The 20,808-nt window shown below is 37.5% G+C and overlaps 1 protein-coding gene across 2 annotated transcripts; it reads right to left on the reverse strand.

Moving 5' to 3' along the window:
* Positions 1 to 277: 277 nt before the first annotated feature.
* LOC116179332 lies at positions 278 to 20,808 on the reverse strand. 2 transcript variants are annotated; one of them, XM_031499109.1, is made up of 7 exons: positions 20,441 to 20,808; positions 20,251 to 20,387; positions 20,000 to 20,200; positions 6,763 to 7,097; positions 6,499 to 6,718; positions 4,957 to 6,443; positions 278 to 971 (listed from the first exon to the last, which is right to left on the reverse strand). In XM_031499109.1, exons 1-7 carry the CDS (start codon positions 20,607 to 20,609, stop codon positions 692 to 694), a joined length of 2,829 nt encoding a protein of 942 aa, XP_031354969.1. In that variant the 5' UTR covers positions 20,610 to 20,808; the 3' UTR covers positions 278 to 691. The 2 variants fall into 2 exon arrangements, with proteins under 2 accessions (XP_031354969.1, XP_031354968.1); XM_031499108.1 differs by having other exon boundaries at positions 6,763 to 7,100.

The raw sequence follows: 20,808 nt of genomic DNA on the forward strand, positions 1-20,808 counted from the left end.
CGTCCATTATCAACAAAGGCGCACCTTGACATAAGGAAAGTTAAATCCGTACAAATCCAGTAAGGAAGGAAGATACCACGGATCCGATTGGATACGATGTTTTAGATTTGGACTCAAACTGCTACAAGTTTCTTCTCAAATTTGAAATTTATGAGGTAGATGTTGGTAACGCACAACAAATCACCTTATTGCGACGTTTATTTTAGCAACAAGTCGTTTCTCGAGAAATAAAGTGAAATGGAAAAAAAGGATATAAAAAGACGCACACAGTTTATTGAATTACGTACTTTATTCCTACCGATTACCATAAAAACTTTGTAGATATACAACAGATATACAATATTGTCAGTCATTGCACGATATTTTGCCTTGTACTATACATATTCCAAAGCTCTTTTCTTAGTCACTAACTACAAAATTAGATGCAAGTCAAAAATAGGTATATCGAGTTAACAGCCCCCTACTTATAGCCCTTGTTTGTAATCAAAATCACACTATTCAGTAATTTGAAAAACGAACGGTGAAAATCGTTGTACCTAACTGAGTGCTAAGTGCAAAAAAAATCTCACTTAAATTTACTTGGCAAATTCTTGGACAAGAGTAGACAAAATAGTTTCCGAGCACCATCCTTAAAAAAAATTTACATCACAAGTGAAGCTTAGATTAGTAACTAGAACAAAACTTCCATGTCTTAGCAGAGACCGTTCTTAAACTCTAGAAAGGTATGTTCGGTAACGGAAATGATGGTTCCTTTCTGTTCGCGCTTCCAGTACCTCCAACAGTAACAGAACGATATTATCGATATTATTACCGTGGCCAGGATGGCCAGCGCGATCGCCGAAACAATCGGCGACACCGGAAAACCGCCGTGCAGTGAGCAATTGATTTCGTGCTCGTCGTTTCCGGAGGGGCAATGGCGTAGACCATCGCACCAAAGGTCGGAGCTGATGCAGGCGCCGAGCTCGGGACAACTGAAAAATAAGCGATAAGTTTACAGTTTTTTTCTTTCTTTTTCAACGTTTTCAAGGAGGTCCAAAGGAAAATGGATTTGAAGTTTGAATTAAAACTACTGAAAATTCGCGCCGGAAATAGATAGTGTATTTAGGGGCTACCAACTGCCATCCGGTTTTTTTTGCATGCAAAGCACTTTGGACATTCCAATTTCTTAAAAATGTAACGAAACATTGTTCAAAGACAATCCAAATCAATATTTTTCATACTACCTCCCGAACGCTTTCTTTATAAGCTCAATAGCCATTCCTTAAGAACAACATAAACAATGAGGCACGCTAGAAACGTAAATTTTTCCCCTTTACCGCTTTAGTCTCATAACCGAAACCTGTTTATATCCCACGCCATAAATTATTAGTTTATGCGTTTAAGGTCGTAAGCTAAAGACTTTATTTTGTTTAAAAAACTGCTTTATTTGGAAAACGGGTGCGAGACAATAACGAGGGTTTAACATAAATAGGCGTACAATGTGCAGGATAACAAGCATCGATAAATTTGCTCACGAAACTTCGTCATCCCAAGTTAGCCCTTAAAAATATTCGCCCCAGACAAATTCAATCCAAAAGGAAAACCCTTTCGGCATAATCGCCCAAAACAGTTGCAACTCTTCATAGGGCAGGGCAAGTCTTCTGGGGACCCCAGGGGCGATTTTTCTTGGGGGCAATAATCCGACAGTGAGTTTTTTCCCAATCTTTCGGGCAAATACTCCAGAGAGAATTTTCCGGTGACGAATATTTTGAAGACGAAGGCTATTCTTCCACGGACTAATTTTCCACGGCGAATATTCCAGGGCGAATTTATCTCACAAGCTTGAAGACACCTTTACGACTTCTGTAGAACCCTCTCAAAGCATGGAAGATATCTGGAATTTTCTTGCCAGGCATCAAAATTCGCGAAAACATATTTCGAAATAAATAAAAATCTTTGAAACCTGTTGCAGAATCCCCTTCCTGAACACCTCCTTCAAAACCATCTTCGTAATTTTTTGTAAAGTGTTTTTTTGGGCATTTTCTTGAAACCATTACTAGAAATCTTATTAGAAAGCCTCATTTTCGAGAATCCATATCCTTCCAGAAATATATACGGGAAACCTTATTTTGATTACTGTCAATATATCGATATCTATCGACAAATCGATAATTATTTCCAAATTCACAAATATTTACACGTAAAAGGGATGCACTGATAATTGCGTAAACTTTAGGAGATGATGAGAGGCTGATAAGACTGATAATAATATTATGCTACTGTTGACGCGTCTGTAGACTACCGGATACTAACAGCTCTTAATAAGTATTTCTTTACAATACAATTGGAAAAGTGATTTCCAGATGCATTTGAAAAACAAATCATCCTTGCAATTGCATTTTTCTGTTGGCGTACTTTATACTAATCGGGTTAATTCCGAAAGAAACCGTTCACTTAAAAAACTAGATCTTATCTTGGCTAAAGTAAAATGGGTTCTTATCCCAGCTTCGTGTTCTTGGTATCTTAGCAAAGTAATATGGGTTCTTATCTTAGCTATTGTTTCATGAGGTTTAACTCGATGGTAAAGCGGATCAATGTCGATTTTTCTTGTTCTCCGGACTCGGACTCTTAACCTGGTGAGTTCGAATACCACAACTTGCCAGTGTTTAGTGGCAGAGAATATCTCCTGACTTCGGAAGGCATGTAAAGCTGGCGATCCCGGTACAGCGACTGTCGTTAAGGCCGTGCAGTTTATTTCATTATCGCAGCCCTTTTGCGATTGCCCCGAGTTCCAGGTAACATTGGACATTACTAGGCTACCGAATTTGAAAATTTTAATCCGGCCATTTGGGTGAGTATAATTAACCGTAGTTAATCAAATGTGTTGCAGAAACCTTCGTCTGATTAGATTGGCCCTAGTATTATTAGAAGCACGCTTCATTAACATGAATTTCAAGATTAGTCCCCGAATTTTAGGACGTCAGAGAGCTTGGTAATTAAATCAAAAAGTTTTAATTGTTGGGTGTTATCAACCGAGTCCGCCGGCCGGCCGGAATTTTCGACGTTCTCTTTCCGTATTTTGGGAAATTAATATAAGGTAACAGCACGATTTAGGGCTTCATGTCATTTTGGTAAATTTCGCATTTAAATGTACCCATTAATTTCTTGATATTTTCATTCTGTTAAGCGTAAACAAGGGTTCGTTTTCCTTGTTCCAGTTTTCCGCAGCTAGTAAGTACAATTATTTGATTTGTGCGTCCGTTTCCGCTTGAGAAATCGCTACCGTGTCCGCGGCCGTGGTTTTGTTTTAGATATTCGCCAGCGACCGCCACCATTTGCCCGCCAGATCCCTAAAGTTTTCCGTTTCTCCGTCTGACTATCGTGTGTTCCAAATTTCCGTCCGCAACCGCCGCCCTTGAACGAAAGCAAGGGTTGAAACCTTCCGGTGGCGCTCGAGATTTCCATATCGTTCCGCCGAACTCCATATCCAGGTTGACTGACGCCGCTTTCACAAGCTAGATCGACCGAAAATAAGTTTATTTCTTTTTCTGTTAAATTAAATATCGTAAACTCGTCAAAAATATGTACGAGAGAATGATTTTAAATTATTAAAAATTAGATGGGCGTTAAACAAAACACAAACAATCGAAGAAGTTGAATTCGTAAAAACTTGTGCCAATATTTCGGATGGTTTCTACATAATGTGAATATTAATACTGTTGTGTTATTAACGTTATGCAGACGTCGCCCTGTATGTGCAAGTGTAGATTTTGTTGCTGCTTTTGAATTAAACACGGACTTCGTTCTTTTTATTTAAATTTGAAGTTCAACGTTGTTTTGTATAAGAATTATTAAATGTTTAAGTTTTGTTCAAATTGGTGGCATTATAAGTAACTAAAAGGTCGTATTTGCGCGTCGTATTAAAAGGTTTATCTGGCCATTGCGATAAGAACATTTGTGATCGCGTTGCGTAAGGTGGAATTTAATTAGTTTCAAGACAAGCACGTGTTATAGCCGATAAGAAAACAGCAAGTGTGCAGTTTAATCAAATTTGGATTTAATCGGCGGTTCGTTTACGAAATCTTAAAGGAGATTTTGTAAGGTGGAAGAGAGGAGATCCTTTAAATACGAGAGTATAACGAAAAACGAGGCACTTTTGCGGTGATGGTCCGACAGTATTAGTACACGTTTTAAACGCTGTTTTTTTTGGGTGCTAGGGCAGTCAACCTGTTGGATGTTAGGAAGGCGTTTGTATTTTTGATAGTGAGGTTTGTTTATTGAATAAAGTTGGTTGATTTAATGTACATCATTATAGGAATTCATGGACCTCGAGAGAAGTTTTAAGTGCTTTATCTGCATCCGGTTTGAGTATGTGTTGATCAAGCCGTTCAGTACATAATGAGACTTTTGGTTTTTGGAGGTTTTTTTGTCGTTTAAAGTAAAAGTGTTCCACCATTTGAGAAGTTACAAATTTAATCATCAAATTTAACAAAGCCAGTTCGTGTTATCAAGATAAAGTGTAATAGAAAATGATTTAGTTCTTTGTGTCCCAGAATATCGCACTTAACGACCAGTTTATTGAATTATTAAAAATTATAAGTAATGAAGATTTCTTTTATTAAATGTCTATCAATCGCTTGCATGCATGGTATCAGTAAACAGGCCCTGAGAGCCTCTTTCAGTTTTGTCACTTTATGTGTAGCGCAAATAAATGTCCTTGACCGTTTGCCATTACACACAGCAATAGATGAAATCCAAATTCCACGAAATTAGTTAAAATTCCCCGAAATCATCAAAATAGTTCTCCGAATTAAATTAATTCCAACAATTAATCCGCAAACGATTGGCGTCATGGTGGGTCATTTCTACTAGTCACCATCTTTTTAAAGTGAGACTTACATGCAAGACTCATACCCGTACTATTTGATTAATGCAGATCAATTGAAAACTATTCGTAATACTCAATAGGGAACTTACCTGTGTGGACAGTCGGGTGGACTGATCATAAGTAGAGACGTGGGTAGAGTTAGAGCGGGATTCTTTGATACTTCCATCCAATTTACGGCGAAATTTCCCGGCTCACGTTGCAGGAACTCTATTACGAAGCTTCGTGAGTTTTCCGTCTGCATGTAACGATAGGAGAACAAACTCCAGCCTTCCGAAAATAATTCAACGACGCGGTGGGCAGAATCGTAATAAGAAGGGCAAATAACGTGCATAAAGTTCGCGCGCGATGGCGCGTACACTAGGATTCTGTTCTTGGTGGGACACTTCGTGTCATTTTTCAGTTCCGCTCCCTTGATCTTTAGGTAAATGAAGTTATTGTAGGAGTCTTCCGGCTCGATTAACCAAGGCTGGTGTACGCAGAGCGGCATCGTTTGATTTACGTTCTCAATCGTCTCCGTGCTTTGGACCACGTTTCGTACCGTAATTTCACCGCTAGATCCACGAAGTCTTCTGCTCTGCCAGGGATTGACACACGAATTTTCCGACTGCAAGGATATAAATTCGTAGGTGGCGTCGAAGAAGTAATCGCTGTAATCCTCTGTAATGTTCATATTGGTCACAATAAAATTGATGACCACTTTTCTGGCGGTCTTCGTCGAAATAAAAACGGGCTCTGATACGTTGCCGCAAAGGCAATCGCGAGGAATTTCGATACCCGGCCAGGGATACTCCAGAAGTTGTATCTGGGCAATTCCATCAATATCCGAATCGTAAACGTGACATTTCCACCGGCTGCTCTCGGGATCAAACTTCGAGGAGCAACTTTTATTGCCAAATCTAGCTTTATGGAACGATACCTTCAACCCTTGCTTTTCATTCGATTCGAAATGGTAAGCGCAATTTAAATTCTGTTGCCCACCTCTTCCGTATAAGAATGTTATTTTTGGCGAATAAAACTTCCCCGTAGGCGCCGTAAATATTCTATTGCACGGATTTGATACTTGACTACCCTCCTGAGAGAAATCGACGAATTCGTATCTTAAAATGAAACTGACAGGATACAAAACGTTGCCATAACGTATCGAATGAGCAATGGTGAGATCGGGTCCGGATGATACGTAACTCTCGGATATTCCGCAAGGTCTCGTTAATCTCGTCGAATTACTTAAGAGAGAATGGTCGCATAACTTCGGTTTATCGTCTTTACAAAATTGGCCAATAAGCGGTACGGCGTCGCCGTCTGCTTTTAAATCTCCATCCCAAACGCGTAGTTGTACGTCACAATCTCCCTTATCGTAATCTCCCAATCTCTCGCCGGTGACGTGATATTTTATAAAAGAAATCCATACAACCTCTTGAGGTTGCCCTCTAAAGTGATAGTGACAGGTTGTGTTGGGAGGTAACGAATGGCGAGGGCTTTCCAGTAATCCAGAGGAGTTATCGAAAGTCGTTAGGATAAATTCGCATTTTTTTCCGTGCTCGACGTACGCCGGCGATTCTTTTTTCACATAAAATACCTGTCCATGTTAAAGGGCGAATTAGTTAAGATAAATTGCGTTAGACGATACCCACCTCGACTTCCAATTCGAATCCGGGCAAATACGAAAGGGGTAATGGATGAAATGGATTTCCATACGGAGATGTATGAAATTTAACGAGCATTTCTGGGCCACTGCTTACGATTTCCAAAACGGTTTCTCCGCTGCACAGATGCGCTAATGTGGGAGCGGAATCGTCGAGGCCGTCGGTTATTTCGATGTAATCCTGCATCACGTTGCATCGATCCCATATCCTGTAAGGAAGCGCATTAGAGGAATTTGTAGCAATTTCGCTCACCTGAAAACGCGCTCGTTTGTGGAAAACTTGGGCGTTTGCTCTTTGTATGGTATATTCGCTTGGCGGACTGCGATCAGTGCGTGTTTTCCGGGAGGTGCATGTTTATCCCTTATGCGATAGTGACATGTCACGTTCCGGGGATATATGCCGGGATAATTCGGGGATTGAATTCGACACGGCCGCCGACTACATCCATCTAATAAGCGATCACAATACGTTCCTGTATGAAGTTTGCCACGATATGATCTTTGTGTTCCATTTCCGTAGCGAATGCGTGCCTCTCGCATCCGCAGGAATTTATAGGACAATTTGAATTCAAAGCTGTACCCGGACGTCTGCTGAAATATAATTAGCAAATTTAGATGCATCCGCCGCTGTATTGAAATTTTGATTATTGCTGGGTAGAATAACTGACCCGCTATGTAAAATAAAATGTAATCGCTATTTCTACACAGAAGAGGGTAATTTTGCTCCACAGTGTCCAATTGGAAACCGACCCAAGGGGCAGAATAGCCATTTGCGTTCAAGAAGCCGTCTCAAGATGAAATTTATTAAAGCGTATATCTTTGACTTCTTTGCTCTCTCTCTCGGAAGCTAAGTTTAGTATTCAGCGGAGAATTAAAGTAGCGTCATTTGGGCCCAGTTTGAAATTATAGTTTCGCTACAAGTTCTCAACAAATGTAATATTATTCTACAAGATAAGAAAGTAAATAGGCAAGTAATCCTGAAGAATTGAAAAACCACAAGAAGACTCAAGACAGTTGCCAACTATTTACCCTCGGACCGTTGAGCGTCCGCAAATACGGTGATAACATTCCTATTATAGTGGATGCAAATTTTCATTTATTATTTTTAGCGCATTTCCACAAAAATAAAAAAAAAATGCGCTATTGTGGCCACTTTGTCCGTCCGTCCGTCCGCTCGTTTTGCGACGCTACTAGTTCTTTATCTTAAGAGCTATTGTTCTACTTTTTTCGCTATTTGGTTCGTTATGGTGTCGAGTCTTGTACCAAGGAAGGAATTTTTTCTGTACCGCTTACAAAAAAAGTTATTGTAAAAAAAACAAAAAACCGTTTTTTACATGTTCCATAATTTTACACTTTTGCCGTTTATTAACGATCCTAGAGATCGTTTATAATTTTGCATTGCTATCTGTCGCCTGCCGGTTGGTCTCTCCGTCTGTTCCTTTGTCTGTCTGTCCATCTATCTGTCCGTGTGAACGATAACTTTGTTTAGAAATGTTCGATCGCTTTTACATCTCCGTTAGTTATGAACTGAATTGCATGAAATTCAATATGGGCATAGCTTTAGCCATATAATACGCAATTGCCAAAAGTTGAATCGAATCGATTCAAAATTCACAGTGCCCTTTTCGCATCTCGACCATTTATAAACCGAATTGCAAACTTTTTACTTATAAAAGTATTTGAATGAAATTTGATACATAGGCACTTGGAATAAAGGAAAATCAAACGCCAATTTCAAAATTTGGTTTTGCGCATGCGCAGTGCCAACTTTTTTATTTATGGAAGAATTTAAACGAAATTTGATACATAGGCACTTGGGATAAAGGAAAATCAAACGCCAATTTCAAAATTTGGTATTGCGCATGCGCAGTGCCAACTTTTTTATTTATGGAAGAATTTAAACGAAATTTGATACATAGGCACTTGGGATAAAGGAAAATCAAACGCCAATTTCAAAATTTGGTTTTGCGCATGCGCAGTGCCAACTTTTTTATTTATGGAAGAATTTAAACGAAATTTGATACATAGGCACTTGGGATAAAGAAAATCAAACGCCAATTTCAAAATTTGGTTTTGCGCATGCGCAGTGCCAACTTTTTATGGAACTATTTAAGTGAAATTTGATACTTAGGCGCTTGGAACAAAGGAAAATTTAACATTAGTTTTAAAATTTAGGTTTGCGCATGCGCAGTTCCAACTTTCTTATTTAGAAAAGCATTGAAATGAAATTCTTCTCATAAACTGAAATTGAAGTAGCACGTCAAAAATGGATTGCCCATGTGCAACGCTATCTTTCATATTTGTGGCCGGATTTTTACGATTTTAACAGAAGTTGCATCTTACAAATGGGAAATGAATGCAAGTGGAAATGCGCTTTATGTAAATCGTTTACGATTACTTTTTAACTTGTTATGTTTTATCTGAAGCCGGACGTAAACAATCACTTTGCCGTCTAGCCCAGATTATGTTGGGATAGTGGTAGAATACAGGAATGTTAATAAGAAGGATTACATTAATATTATATTTTCCTTCAAAACATTAAATTGACAATACTTCTTTTTATTATTGTTACTATGCCAACTAAAATTATAATCAGGTATAATGATTTGTAACAGATTAAATAAATAGCTCTAAAATAATTTATTAAAAAAAATATTAATTCCCGATCCAAACCGGGTTGTTCAATGTAAGATCCCGTTGTTTCGTTGAATGTTCTTTGTTTGGGTGACTGTCTGAATGCGCCCTTAGTGTGTTAGGAGTAGTTGGAATTGAGAAAATATCACTTTTGCTTTGGTCGTTGAAATGACAAGTTATTTTGCGAAAATTTCAGTCATCAAGCTAAAATTATCTAAATTATTTATCTAAGCGTATTTACGTGATAGAGCATGGTTGTATCTTTTCGAGGTAAAGTTATTTTTATAGGATTCCTTAATTCGTGATGTAACGGAAGCTTGTTAAATTTTTCAAGTTTTTGTAGATTTCAAAATTATATTCGGGTAGAAGTGCGTATCGATAATTCAGATTTCTGGGAAGTTGTAGTTTTCATTAAAATTAACAAACAATTTTTTTCCAGTGTCTCTATTCTATTCTATTCGCAGGGGAGCCTGACTATCGCTGCATATGTATATATTGCTTTTCCAGTGTAATTACGTTTCAAATATCTTGAAATTTTAGATAAGTTATTGGTTCTATACTTCCTATTTTGGGCTAGTTAACGATTAGTACGTGATTTAAAAAAGGTCACTGGTTAAAAGACGCAATCGATTCTAAGAAAAATATGTAATAAAACAGCGAGGCTAAAAAATTATGAGTTTGTTTATTTCCGGTATATCCTTGGGAGTGTTAATTACGGGCGTTGGTTTACTCGCGATATAAAAACAAAATGATCAGAAATTTAGTAGACTTTTTTCGCAGATATTCGCACGGGCGAGTGTCGCTGCGGAAAACGCGGCTACGGGCCACCTAAGTAAAAAAAGTCCAAACCAAATAGAATTTGTTGCGCGTTTTAGGTTAAACTCGTGTCTTTTAACCAGGAACAAGTTGGTCGTTCTGGAATAGTGAATTGTTCGGAAAGTATTAATCATGAGTATCTTGCAAAAAAGCAACTGCAGTTCAGTTTAACGTGCGATTGAAAGACTTCCGTTCAGAAATTATATAAAGTACGAAATGCGCGCTAGGAAATTGTTGTTCAATTTGGATTACGCGATGAGAATTAATAGACGAAGATTGAGAATAATCTAAATCACACCATCTCAAAAGGAGAAGAATACCAATGTCTAAATTGTAAGTTATTTTTATCAAAAGTTATTTACCTAGGAACTGATTTATATTAAATTTTGATTTTGTCATTTTATAATTGTTTTCGGCGAATGGTAGGTAGGCTAGTTATAATTTAGTAGCCATTATATTCATTGCTGTAGGTATTTAATTAAGTATTATATTAAGTAAATTTAAATAGTATTCAGATTCAGGATAGATGTAAGTAATTGAGTAATTAATATTTAATATAAAAAAATCAATTGTAAGTGCAGTGGAATTTGGATTTATTTTATTTTTTTCATTATAGTCGATTTACGTTTATTTTTATCAATCAGAAACGTGGGACGGTAATAGTAGGGCTATTACAGTAAACACGTTTCTTTTTAGGTTAAGTATATCATATGTTTTAATTTAATTACCTATCTTCCTTTTACCCATATCGCAATCCGAAACACATTTATTAATGAGGTACATAAGTTTGAATTAATTGGATTTTAGTCTAATATTGGTATTGCAGTTGTCTGATGTATGTTTTTTGTGTATGTTACGAGCATTGGGGTGGTTGTGTAAAAGAAGTACCGTGTTCTGGATGTAATATTCGTAGATCGCTCTAGATCTTTTTCCTGGAGATACATTGTCGTGGTTTCTTCCTTCGTATCTTGATTTTGATTTATGGACACAAATTAGATCTCGAAAGCAATCGCCGGATGAAAAGTGTGGTTTATATATAGCGGGCATATGGAAACATTATTTGGGAGACTCCACTAGTCCTGATGAAAAGACTCGTCTCTAGAGCATACTTTTTAACTTTGAACCTTATTTTGTTTCTATAGCTCTTCTTGTCACCCACCAATTTCTTTTAAATCCTTTAACATACAAAGACCCTCCTGTCGAATGGATACAGTGGTTGGCTAAGGTGAAAGATTCTTACTATCTCAGTTACTCTAGGGCTTATCAACAATTATCTGCCATCCAGGTAGAGATTTAAATAAACTCACTGTTCGCCATTCCTATCTCTGGCCCTCAAGTAAGTTTTGTGCTGTATTAATGATTTCGACCATCGATTTATAGAAAGCCTTTTTGGAACATGCAATCCCCGTATTTGAGATAATCATTTGCGTATCAATTCTTCGATCGAATACAGTGTATTACATCAGTTCCAGTTAACCGACAGGTAGCAATCTTCAATTCGAAAGTGAGTGTTAGCATTTCATCCAGAACGTTGTACTTCTTTACCACAACCAGCCCAATGCTCATAAAGTACACAAAAAATTGCAGCACTAAAATCCAATTAATTCGTGCCCCACTAATAAATGGGTTCCAGATTACGATATAGGTAATTAAATTAAAACATATGGTATATCCTAAAAAGTAATGTGTTAACTAAATAGGGAACCCTATGAAAATAACTTTACCTCGAATAGATACAACCAATCCCTATTTACGTAAATACGCTTAGATAAATAATTTATATAACTTTAGCTCTCGCTTTAGCTTTATGACTCACACAAGCAAAAGTGATGTTTTCTCAAAACCAACGGTACCAACTAATAACACACAAAGAGCGCACTCAAACCAAGAGTACAGCCAACGAAACAACGGGACGGGTGAGTAGGTAAAATGTTACAAATTAGGGTAAAATAATTAAAACAGCTAAATTTTTCCGCGGGCCAAATCGCAGGGGTTTAAAGGGGTTGGAAAGTGGTTTTGCAATGGGTGGCAAAACTATTAATTTTAGGCGAAAATGTTCAAAGTAAAACTTGTAGAGAATAAGGCAGAAAACGTGTACCTATATCGAAAAACTGTTTTTCCAGTTGTTGGCAATTTTCTAGAAATGTTTCTATCGGAATGATATTTTTTAGTTTTGATTATTAAAATATGTCTTTACACCGCGCAGTTCTGTACGATGAAAAAAATAAATGTTTGATCCCCCGGAAAAGGGGGGGGGGGTCTCTTCAAAAATTCTCAATATTTCAGAAACGGCTCAACTTTACGGGCTCAAACAAATTGTCCCTTTTTTGGCATTAAAAAAAACTGTTTCCACCAAATTTCAGATCTCTACGATTTTTTTTCGCGAACATAAAAACAAACAGAAGGGCAGTAGTTGGTAGAAAACGGTTTCTTTCGTTGAGACCTTTAATTACCATGAAAGGTTAAATTAATTTCTAACACCCCCCTCCCCCAGGCCCCGTCACCCACTGATCTCGAAAAAGAGTCGCACGGGAAAGTTATAGTTTGTACAAACCAATTTATTTCGATGAGACCTCTCATTAGAATACCATGAAGGGTAGAACGTGTGTTAACTCCCTCCCCCCCCATTTTCAAACGCTCAAAAGCTCAAAAACAGCGTCTCATTAAATAATTCATGGGGGGCTTCCCCTTTAAGACAGCGAAATTCGATGGCCGTCTGCCACACCTTCAAGCTATAGGCTACCTCCAGGACTACCTACTGCAAAAAAATCCAGGACTCTAGGATCATTCCCCTAGAAGTAGTTCAAAACCGCAGAAATTGGTCCGGACGGACGGACGGACAAAACGCAAACAATACCGGATACAGAAGCTGTGCATTTTTTTTATTCCCTATAACTTTTACTTAGAACATTTTCGCTTAAAATTAAAAATTAAAATTAAAATTAAAATGAATTACAAAATATACCACTTTCCTCCCCTTTCAACCCCCGGGATTTCGCCCGCGGAAAAATTATTTTTCTTCAATTTCGGATCACTTTACCGACTTAAAAAAATCAGTTTCGATCGAGACCTGCGCCAATCAACCATTGATCCCTTGACCATTGTCCACCTATTACTGAAAACAGAATTGGAACATTCGAAACCGTTCGCGAGTTATCAGGCACACAGACGGACGGACGGAAAATGCAAAATCATGAACGAGCTGTGTCGCTCGCTAAGAAATAAGATACCTATGAAAAAGAGGAGGACTACCCGTTTACAAACAAATCCGAAAGATCATTTCAATTTTCATTATGCCCGCTGCATCTTGGTTAGCGTCGAGTTGTTAGCGGAGGCCCGCACCCTGGCGGGACTTGTTCTAGCTAGAACATGCACGAGTTAAAGCCTGACGATATACATAATCAAAATTGTCAAAGCGGTGACATTAAATTTGACATGATACTGGCTATGCCCAGTTTGAATTTCATGCAATTCGATTCATAAATGGTCGAGATGACAAAAAGGCGGTGTGCACGTTGAATTGACGAGGCTCAACTTTTGGGATTGGATATAATTACCTCAAGAAAGCGAACTAGTGGAGGCATTCTGTAACGGGAGACCGCTAAGCTGTTTTATTTGTGTATTCGATCATATGTACCGCTTCACAAGAATAGTAGATTCAATGATGACAACGAAACGCGGCTAAAAAGGCGTGAGCTATGGAGATAGTACAAGCGAATGTCCAAAATTGCGTCGGTCCCTTTTTGTTTTTTCGACAGGGCCATAGATAAGATAAAAATAGAAGTTCGTAATTGGTGGAAAAGCGCGGCCTTGCTGTTTCTTTGGGACCGTAACGGGTTTTCTACACGGCGACATAAATAGCAAAGTAAAAAAAGTAAAATGAGAGAAACACTAAGCTGTTATAATAGGGTGTAGGTCGTCTGCTAAGGCACTCTTAGTGGCAAAAATTAGATTAGATTATATCTAAAAATACATATTCTTTGAGTTTGCTGTAAATTACATCTTTCACATTTAATGGGGTCGTAATCATAGTCGATGAACTTTGATTATATTATTTAAAACTGGTACAGCGAATGTTAGTTTCTGAGTTGTAACTGGTCCCCTGCGCTCGCAAATTTAAAAGACTTCAAACGTTTATCGAAACGAAATCAAATATTTGAAAGTCAATTTTGCCAGCTTCCGTAAAAGTTTTGATAAAGTTTCTGCTGGAAGATGAGAGTTCCATTCTTGTTGTCACAGAAGCAACGTTGTTCATTAACTCAGAATACACATCTATACAAAGCAGAATAAATTGAGGAGTTTCGCCATTATTTCCTTACTCATTTACGCCGCGATATACGCACGGGAATCTAAATGGAAAGTACAGCTTTGTATTGTAGATGTAAAATATGTCTTTTCCACTAAAGCTTCAAATGAAGAAAATGTAGAATAATAAACGAGAAACAAGAAAGATAATGAAATTCCATCGCATTGTCACGCCAAGCCAATGTGGTTAAAGGTGGCAGAGCGTTATTACGACACTCCACTTTGGCAAAATATCAAAATATTATGCTAGTTTGATCATTTATCGCCATCAAAATCCGACACAACAGCCACTCAAACACTAACATTAAGACGAAGAGGGAAAGTCAAAGAAATAAATCTCTACGTAATACTCACCGACAAGTTAGGTTAAGGAAAAAGACAAAATATGGAGGTTTCATTAATGTGGTCTCCCCTTAAAAGATGGCCATATTGGTGTAATTTAATTCCGTCGATTTAGATCTAAGCAAAAGTTCGTTTTTAATTATCGACATTCCCCCTTGTTTTTGTACACAAAATACAAAGAGAAGGTGTGCTGATTTGCAATTAAAAAGAAAGTTTTCAGTTTCATGTTTTTAATAAAAAAAACTCATCATACACACTGTTGATAAACAACTTTTAATTATTTTCTAAAAGCATTTTCATGTCTATAGGTACCTACATCGCTTGCAGATTACCATTACGTATTTATGCATGGTAATTTAAATCTGTTTGTTCCAACTGGACCTTTAATTTTTTCTTTGTTAGATTTACTGTGTTTGTATCGCGAATGCAAAAAAACCTGGCAGTTTTGTTTGGTAGGGTAAGGGCATATGTAGTTTTCGTTGCGTAGTTCGTTAAAGTGGAACTTGCATAGGTGTGGGTGCCTTTCATTTGAAATTAATATCAGGGTGTTTAGATATACTTCAGGCAGATTTTGTGCACGTAGTTAGAGTGCTATGTAATTTTTCACATGTACTTTATATTTTAACAAACCGCAGGAAGGTGGCTTTGGAATTCAAGTACGATGTTTGCCGATTAATTGCGTGAGAAAAGTTGCGGGCGCCAGTCTGGAAGAAGATACGCCAGAATTAATGTGTTATACGTGTCAGTTTTTGATGAGTTGGTTCCGTTTCGTTACGGAACCCGAGAACCGCGTACCGGTTCTGACAGAGCTTGTAAAAAAACTGACGCAGTGGTTTCGGGCTAATTGCTTTCCTAAACGTTGGATGTTGGATTGGTACAGAACGATGAAGTTGATTGGTTGAAGGAATAAAGATAGCCGCTGACACCGATCAGCAGCCATTTGGAGGGTGTGGTTGTAAAAAAGGGAAAAGTGGGGATAAAGCCAAAGAGGCATTTACGAAGGGGCTCAATTAGGATAGCGATAAAAAAGTATGTATTCACGGGTGAGTGCGTGTCAAGAAGTTAAGGATACGCAACGGGTTATCATGTATCCATAGAAGTTATGTCTTATAGTTACCTTCAACGCACCTTCAGTGCAATGGTTTACGTTAATTTAGAGCAAGAAAAAAGTGTTAACAAGTTAGTTTTTTAATTATCGACATTCACCCGTTTTTTTGTACACAAAGTCAAAGCGAGCGTACAGATTTGCAATTGAAAAGAGGAATTTCATTAAACTTCGTTCCGTTTCGTATTTTTAAGAAAAAAGTCATTACAGAAACCGTTGGTAAACAACTTTTAATTATTTTATAAAAGCATTTTCATATCAGTACATCACTTCCAGATTACGGTTCCGTTTTTATATATACTCGTATATAGTCATTAATTCTGTTTATTCCGGCTGGACGTTTTATCATCGCGCCCGCATTTCTTTTATATTGGAATTCTTGTTGTTTGCACCGCGAATATTAAGCAGCGGATTCATTTCCGATTTTGTCTTTTTTTGTTTTTGACGTACAAACGCCAGCCATCATTTACAGTTGAATGCTTTCCGTTTGTATTGATTTTATTTAACGTTTGCAATGCTCATCTTTAATCCAATGGAAATATTGCTTCTATCTGGATAAGCGAGTCGAGGGATGAATGGTGAAATACGAATTTAAACATTTCTGCAAACAATGGTGCGAAATTAAGGGTGTATCTAGGAATGGATTTAAATTAAAGCAAAAATGAGAACCAACCCAACAATGAACTTGCGGCGAAATACAATTCTGTGTTTTCGTAAAAAGTCGGGGCTCATTTTTTACCTCCCTTACTAATGTGCGGGTGGTAAAAATCAGGCCCCCAGGTACATTCTACCGAGACTCGTGTCCCCTTCGCCCATCAAGTATTCACTTCCAAATACATATAAATTGACAACAGTAAATCGTTTTGGCCGAGACAAAATTGTTGGTCTACTATTGGTTTAAAAGTGACGCCGATCGTGGAATTTCGTTGGTTCCGTGTTGACTTTAATATAAATAGCAAAAGGCACAGCAAGCTGATGAGAGATGTAGCGTATACACCTCTTCCGCACGTTTTAAACTGTTGCAAAAGTACAATTAACGAATAATTAGCGGTTGAGTGAACACGATTAAGGTGTAAAGTTCGGGGAAGCGATTTAATTGGTAAACGTGCAGTTCTTTTTCGATGTTCAAATGTTAAACAAAATGCGACGTGGAAATTAATCTGTTAAAAAATGGCGTGTAAACGGCGTTTCTGCTATACCTTACCATGCATAAAAAAAACATAGCTGAAATCGGTTTTGCGTTGGTTCCGTTTCGGCGAGTACTTAAGTGAAATTCGGGTAAATTTATGTTCAACTGTAAATACAGTGCGAATACAGTACGTACATGAACACTTGGGTGTTATTACATTATCGGAGTAGCGTGCTCGCATTTAATTACATAAATTGTTACCACGAAAGCGTTGTGGTACAAAGTGGAGAACGTACATTGGGTCTATATTTGGAGCAGTTAGACGATTAAAACAAGTTTGTTAATCAAAACTGTGCAAACGCCAACCAGTAAAAAAGTTTAAAGACAATTAATTCGTGCTTTTGCTAGCTGTTAAACTTTAGTTTTATAGGGGTAATTTTTTTCTCTGCTCGGGACATTAGTCAATTAAGTCAACTATTAAAGTTCGGGAAACCTGAAGCCCATAGTTTGTTTCGGATTCAAATTGTCATACTTCTTTCGATATTCACTTGCAACGAGCAGTCAAGTTTCCAGGTGATACAAAAAGTCCGATTGTATTACATAAACGTTCCAACACCCAATTTTCAGAATGTCGGCTAACTTTCACAAGGAGAGAAACAACCAGCAATGGGAGAAAACTTTGTCTCGGCGATAAACGTAAGTTATTTTGAATGTTTGTATTGTGTAAAAATATGATCCGATCGTTTTGGGGATTTTATATAAAAGATTTATGCTGAAAGTCAATTTAAAATTCCTGAAGAAGTCGACCCACGGGAGTATATTCCGTGAACAAATCTGTTTTTAATAAATGATAAGCGAACCCAAACAAAAGATTGTGGTGATTTATTCTGATTAATTGTTTAGTGATAAGTACGATTCTTTTGTGTGGGTTAAAATTTTATGTAGGGTATTGGAATAATTACAAATAGTCAAAGAAATTTAGATAATTAATTAGATATCGACGTGAACACGAGATAGACTTGAAATTTTTATTCATATTAGTGAAATTACGAAAAATGTAAAAAAAAGTTGAGTTTGTAACAATATATGCAAACAACTCAATTCACATGAGCATATATTTGTGAGTGATTAAACCAGAGCATCAGGTTTTATTTATCAGATTAAAGTGGATCTCCGCAAGGTACAAATCATTAAAAGTTTTACCGACCTAGCCGTGGTATTACTTATTTCATTAATAGTTTATTTATTTATTTATTTATTTATTTATTTATTTATTTATTTATTTATTTATTTATTTATTTATTTATTTATTTATTTATTTTTATTTATTTATTTCTTTATTTCTTTATTTCTTTATTTATTTATTTATTATCCCCTCAACAGGCGCCCAATTACAGAGTGCTTTATAGAGGTGCCCCTGCAGAAGGTCTCTTAAGTTGTTCTATACTGCTCCGGTATTTACCTTACGAATTAAGAAAACTGCAAGAAAACCTAATTCGGAGTAGCCGACACTGATCTAAGGAAATATCCATCTCTATCACAGATGAAAAATTCTTACCTCAGCCCAGGTTCGAACACCCGACCTCCGGCTATATAGCCCAACGCAATACCATACCACTGAGCTACATAGTCGGTTACAGTAAAAATTGTATCAGTGCCGTAGAGATTAAAATTCACGTTCTACGAATGGGGTTTCCAGCTAACTAAGCCGTTACACGGAGAGGTAATACAGAATGGTTTCTTTCTGAGGGGATATCCGGAAAGAAGACTAATTTCCGCGAATTGCATTTATCAATGTAAACGCGTCAATATTTCCGAATACGGCAATCGCATATTTAAAGTTATCTATATCAAATTCCGACAAAAAAGAAAACTTTTTTAGATTGCGTGGTTACCTTTCGCAACCATATAACAAAAGAAAGTTCGACGAATCGATATTGCTAAAGTGTGGAATTAATAGAATTAAGATAACCGGGTAAAATTGACTTGTGGTACGCTTTGCGGATAATCGCGCATCTTTTTATTAACAATGCGAGTAGGAACACATCAACCCAGATCTTTGATCTGGCGAAGATTATGATCATTACATTGGAAACATATTTAATCTGGGACGAGTAATATTGTCTTCCACTGTCAACACTGTTGGAGTTGGTACATTATTTCGAGAAGAAGCTGCAATTACCAAAGATCGCCGACCTTGCCTAGGGTAATGTATTCATCACGCAGGAATCTTTAAGTTTAACACTGTACATTTAAGTACGATTATTATTTATAAAAAGAGGAATTCAACATAATTAAGTCAAGTTAGATGTAAAAGGAGAACCTTCTGTACAATATTAAATCCATAAGATTCCTCATAGGTATATTTCAATGTATGCAAAGTATTTTTGAACTAGTTGGTTTTCCTCGCAAACTTTTTAGAGCAAAAGTACAAATGCGGCACTAACCGAGGCACAGAGTTTGTGCCAACAAAGTTTTCAACACATCAAAAAAATGCGAAAGAACAAACTTTATATGTCACATTCAAGCCAAAAAAAGTCATCATTAATTTTAGGAATTAAGCGAGACACATCAATTACCCCTAATCAAAATGCGGTAATAACTTGCGCTAATGAGAAATGGCTGAACCAGTACTACCCTTTTCTATAGCGGGCTGTGTTCGAGGTTCGTTTTGTATGTCGTTCGCAAACTAATGATAAATTTCGCTGTCACAATTTCACTCTAAATTATAACTTTTACAAACACTCGTTACTTTCGCAGCGTGATACCTTTCTCGTATTAATTATCGTTATCAATCACTCGTAGCCTCTTTCGTAAAACGAGGGCCATTTGTTTTATTTTTCGAACACGCAACCCGAAGGCTAACTTGTTCGGAAAACTTATTTAAAAAGTTTTCGCTTTTAATATTTCTTAAATGATGCGAGTCAATTCTCCAAGCTCGCAAAAATAAAAGCAAAACGTTGCGCCATACGTCCAACGAAACTTTGCGATATAAAGTTTGGGTCCTTTGTGTGCACTTGAAACTTCTCGAAGATGTTTCTGTATTAAAAGTTAAACAAAGAGATTATGTGTGGGGAAAGTTCGCCCTACGCGCTTTCGTGGCGATAGTGCACAACCCCTACGCGGAACATAAATTTTAATTAATGTACTCATAACTACCTGTTGCGGTAATCGCTCCAAGTGTAACGTTAGATTAACACTCGATGTTTCGCTATAATAAACTGTATAACCCCAAGCACTTCCACACCATTTTCCAGCCGAATTTGGACGTCCCAATTCCCTCACGGAAACGTAACCGTCGGGGCAGCCGTCTGAGGTAAACGACTCGAATGTCCCAACGGCAAAAGACTCGAACGTCAGCTAAAATCGGCGATTAACCCCTAACTAATTAAAACATCAACGTCGTGTACCTGAACCAAGTCCCCTAACGAGCCTCCGCCAGCGGTGAAATTGAGAAAACAGAGGAACGGGATTTGATTGTCACGAGGATGCTTCACCTCCAGTTCGTAGGTGTACCCAACGTCGCCGTAATAAGTCAAATTGCAGGCTAATTTGAAATTATAAATTAACGCCTGTGAGGAAATTAGAGGGTGCACTTACGTGTACAATTCGGAGGTTCATCGCTTCGATCTTCGCACTCCTCAATTCCATTGCAATACCGGTCCAAACCGATGCATTGGTGGTTTTGGCATGCAAACTCCGAACGACGGCACGGGGTTGTAAAAACAAACTTTTGAATTGCAATGAGATAGATCATTAGCGTGAGCATTCTAGAGTCGTGTAAAAAAAGAGAGGCAAAACGCACTTCGAATTATAAATGTACGCCACGGTCGTACCTAATCATCGTACAGATAATTCACATTAATTGCCACTAAAAGCAAAAGACGACGGGTAAACAATAAAATTTTAAGTATAAGCTAAGTAAATCTGAGTGCATGATTTGCAGTCGTAGTGCGGAATAAACAGGG

This window comes from Photinus pyralis, unplaced genomic scaffold (genome assembly GCF_008802855.1).
Source record: "Photinus pyralis isolate 1611_PpyrPB1 unplaced genomic scaffold, Ppyr1.3 Ppyr1.4_LG8, whole genome shotgun sequence".
NCBI lineage: Eukaryota > Metazoa > Arthropoda > Insecta > Coleoptera > Lampyridae > Photinus > Photinus pyralis.